Below are 1,984 nucleotides of genomic sequence, written 5' to 3'. Positions count from 1 at the left end.
GTGTCTTATTACAAATGCGAAAATGTAATATCACACCTTTTTTTAGTATAAACTGTTACACTAAAATTGCAATGTAATGTTACACCAGTTCTTGGATAATTTTACACTGCGTTTCAGTGTAAAAAATTATGCATTCTTTTGGAAATAGTAATACACAGTGTAAAGTGTATTTTTACACTTTTTTAAATTGCAACACAATACACAAATCTGAAGTTTACTATTACACCAATAGCAGGGTAAATTTACAGTTCTGTGAGGGTAGTTTTATTCTCGCAAAGTGTAAAATAACACATTCTGACATAATTGTTTGAACATGGTATGCCAATCTTAAAACTGTTAAATCGAACACCAAACCACTGAAGTCTGGTTGCCACAAGGGGGAAAATACCTAGAATTTCACATTGAGCTTTTTTATTGCAAAACTAACAAGAATAAGGGTAAGGAAAAAACCAAGCAAAAAAACGGGCTACACTTACGGGCTCTACAAATTCAGTGGCCTGAGGAGGGGAGGAGATGAAGTTATGATTTTATTTATTTAATACATCAATCAACAAAAATTTGACCATGTGTTCTAACAAAGATGTCATATTGCTGATCAACTGCATGTTAAATGAATTAAGCTATTCACGAATATGGTACTTAGGCCTCACAAACTTCCTAGAAGCTTGGTCATATGTAACAGAATAAAGATCAAGAGGATGGAAGTCATATAAAGAAGAGTAATCAAGGACGCATTCAATGTTCATGACAGTCACTTCAAATGCCCTAAAATGTTGCACAAATCTCAGGACTTGCACTCTCTTGCATATGAAGAAAACTTTTTTGTCTGTGAGAGCAAGAAGAGACTTGATTTTTGCAAAAGTTGGCATCAACCCATCGTGACTTTCAATGACAATCATTCCAGGCTGGTACTTTGTCCCATAGAAAGTCACCCACTTGACACTGCCAAGATATGTCACACAAAATCAATAAATAATTATTATCCTGATTAGTTATGTGCGCGCATTCTCATTGCTATCAATATTGCATTATCCAAATATCATTAAAAACCACATAACTGGATAATGCAATCACAGAATCGCAGCCATGCAATATCAGCCATTATACAATAATCAAGAAACAGCAGGCAATAAATAAATATTATTTTCCTTTGACCGTTCATGAAAAAAAATAAAATAAGCAAACTCTAGTGACATTTCTTGGTTGCTTTTAACAAAATAGTGTAAACTTCCCTGGTGCATGTTGAATGTCTGATGATTATATAGCAGCTCTAGTCCAATGCCCTTGGAATAATTTTCAATACTTATTAAAAATCAATTGATTTCAGATTATCTTGAATGGTAAAGGGAAAAGATCCAACATGTATTTTTAATAGAGTCTTATGAGTTCAGAAGGTAACAGCATCTGCCACAAGTTTACTGCTGGCATACATAGACTCCTACCTTGAAAAGATAATGTCATCAGCCAGTCTACCCATCTTGTTGACGATCGTCAACCTCTGATCCACTGTCAGATCTGCTTGGTGTAGAGGCTGCCCTAACACAATAATTGAAACCTCACTTTCTTTGCATTGAGCCTTTTTGGTTTTCACGATAAGCGCTTCAAACGATAAATTAGTATGGAGAGTGCCATTTTTCAAAAATTGAGATTTGGTGATGATCGGATAAAGCTCTTCAAGAGCGTTCTTTTAAAAAAAAACATGTCCATAAAATTTTTTTTCTGTGCAAAGTTATTGGGTGCAATTGCTTTTTCCATTTTAATTATATTAATTACCCATTGACAAGTCCTGTCATACTGGATTAACTTGTATGCCAACATATCATGAAACAAGTCACATGATATCCAATCATTGTAAACACGCAATAGATTTGCTTGATCAAGCATCTTACACATGGTTGGTTTCTTCATAGTAAATTTCGTTGTAAAATAATGCCTTCGAAGAAGAACTAAAGTCATGTCCATTTTCCATGTCCACATTAAGACG

General features: G+C 34.3%; 1 protein-coding gene across 1 annotated transcript; it reads right to left on the bottom strand.

Annotated features, from left to right (window-relative positions):
- Nucleotides 1-531: 531 nt before the first annotated feature.
- Nucleotides 532-1,532, bottom strand: LOC146465562 (uncharacterized). The gene is made up of 2 exons (XM_085128732.1): nucleotides 1,443-1,532; nucleotides 532-942 (listed from the first exon to the last, which is right to left on the bottom strand). Exons 1-2 carry the CDS (start codon nucleotides 1,475-1,477, stop codon nucleotides 621-623), a joined length of 357 nt encoding a protein of 118 aa, XP_084984858.1. The 5' UTR covers nucleotides 1,478-1,532; the 3' UTR covers nucleotides 532-620.
- Between the last annotated feature and the right edge of the window lie 452 nt (nucleotides 1,533-1,984).

The sequence above is a fragment of the Pavona decussata genome, unplaced genomic scaffold, assembly GCF_977016875.1.
Source record: "Pavona decussata unplaced genomic scaffold, jaPavDecu1.1 SCAFFOLD_156, whole genome shotgun sequence".
In the NCBI taxonomy this organism is placed as follows: Eukaryota; Metazoa; Cnidaria; class Anthozoa; order Scleractinia; family Agariciidae; genus Pavona; species Pavona decussata.
Note: the sequence above shows the minus strand (reverse complement) of the source record. Positions and strands in the feature narration are given on the sequence as shown.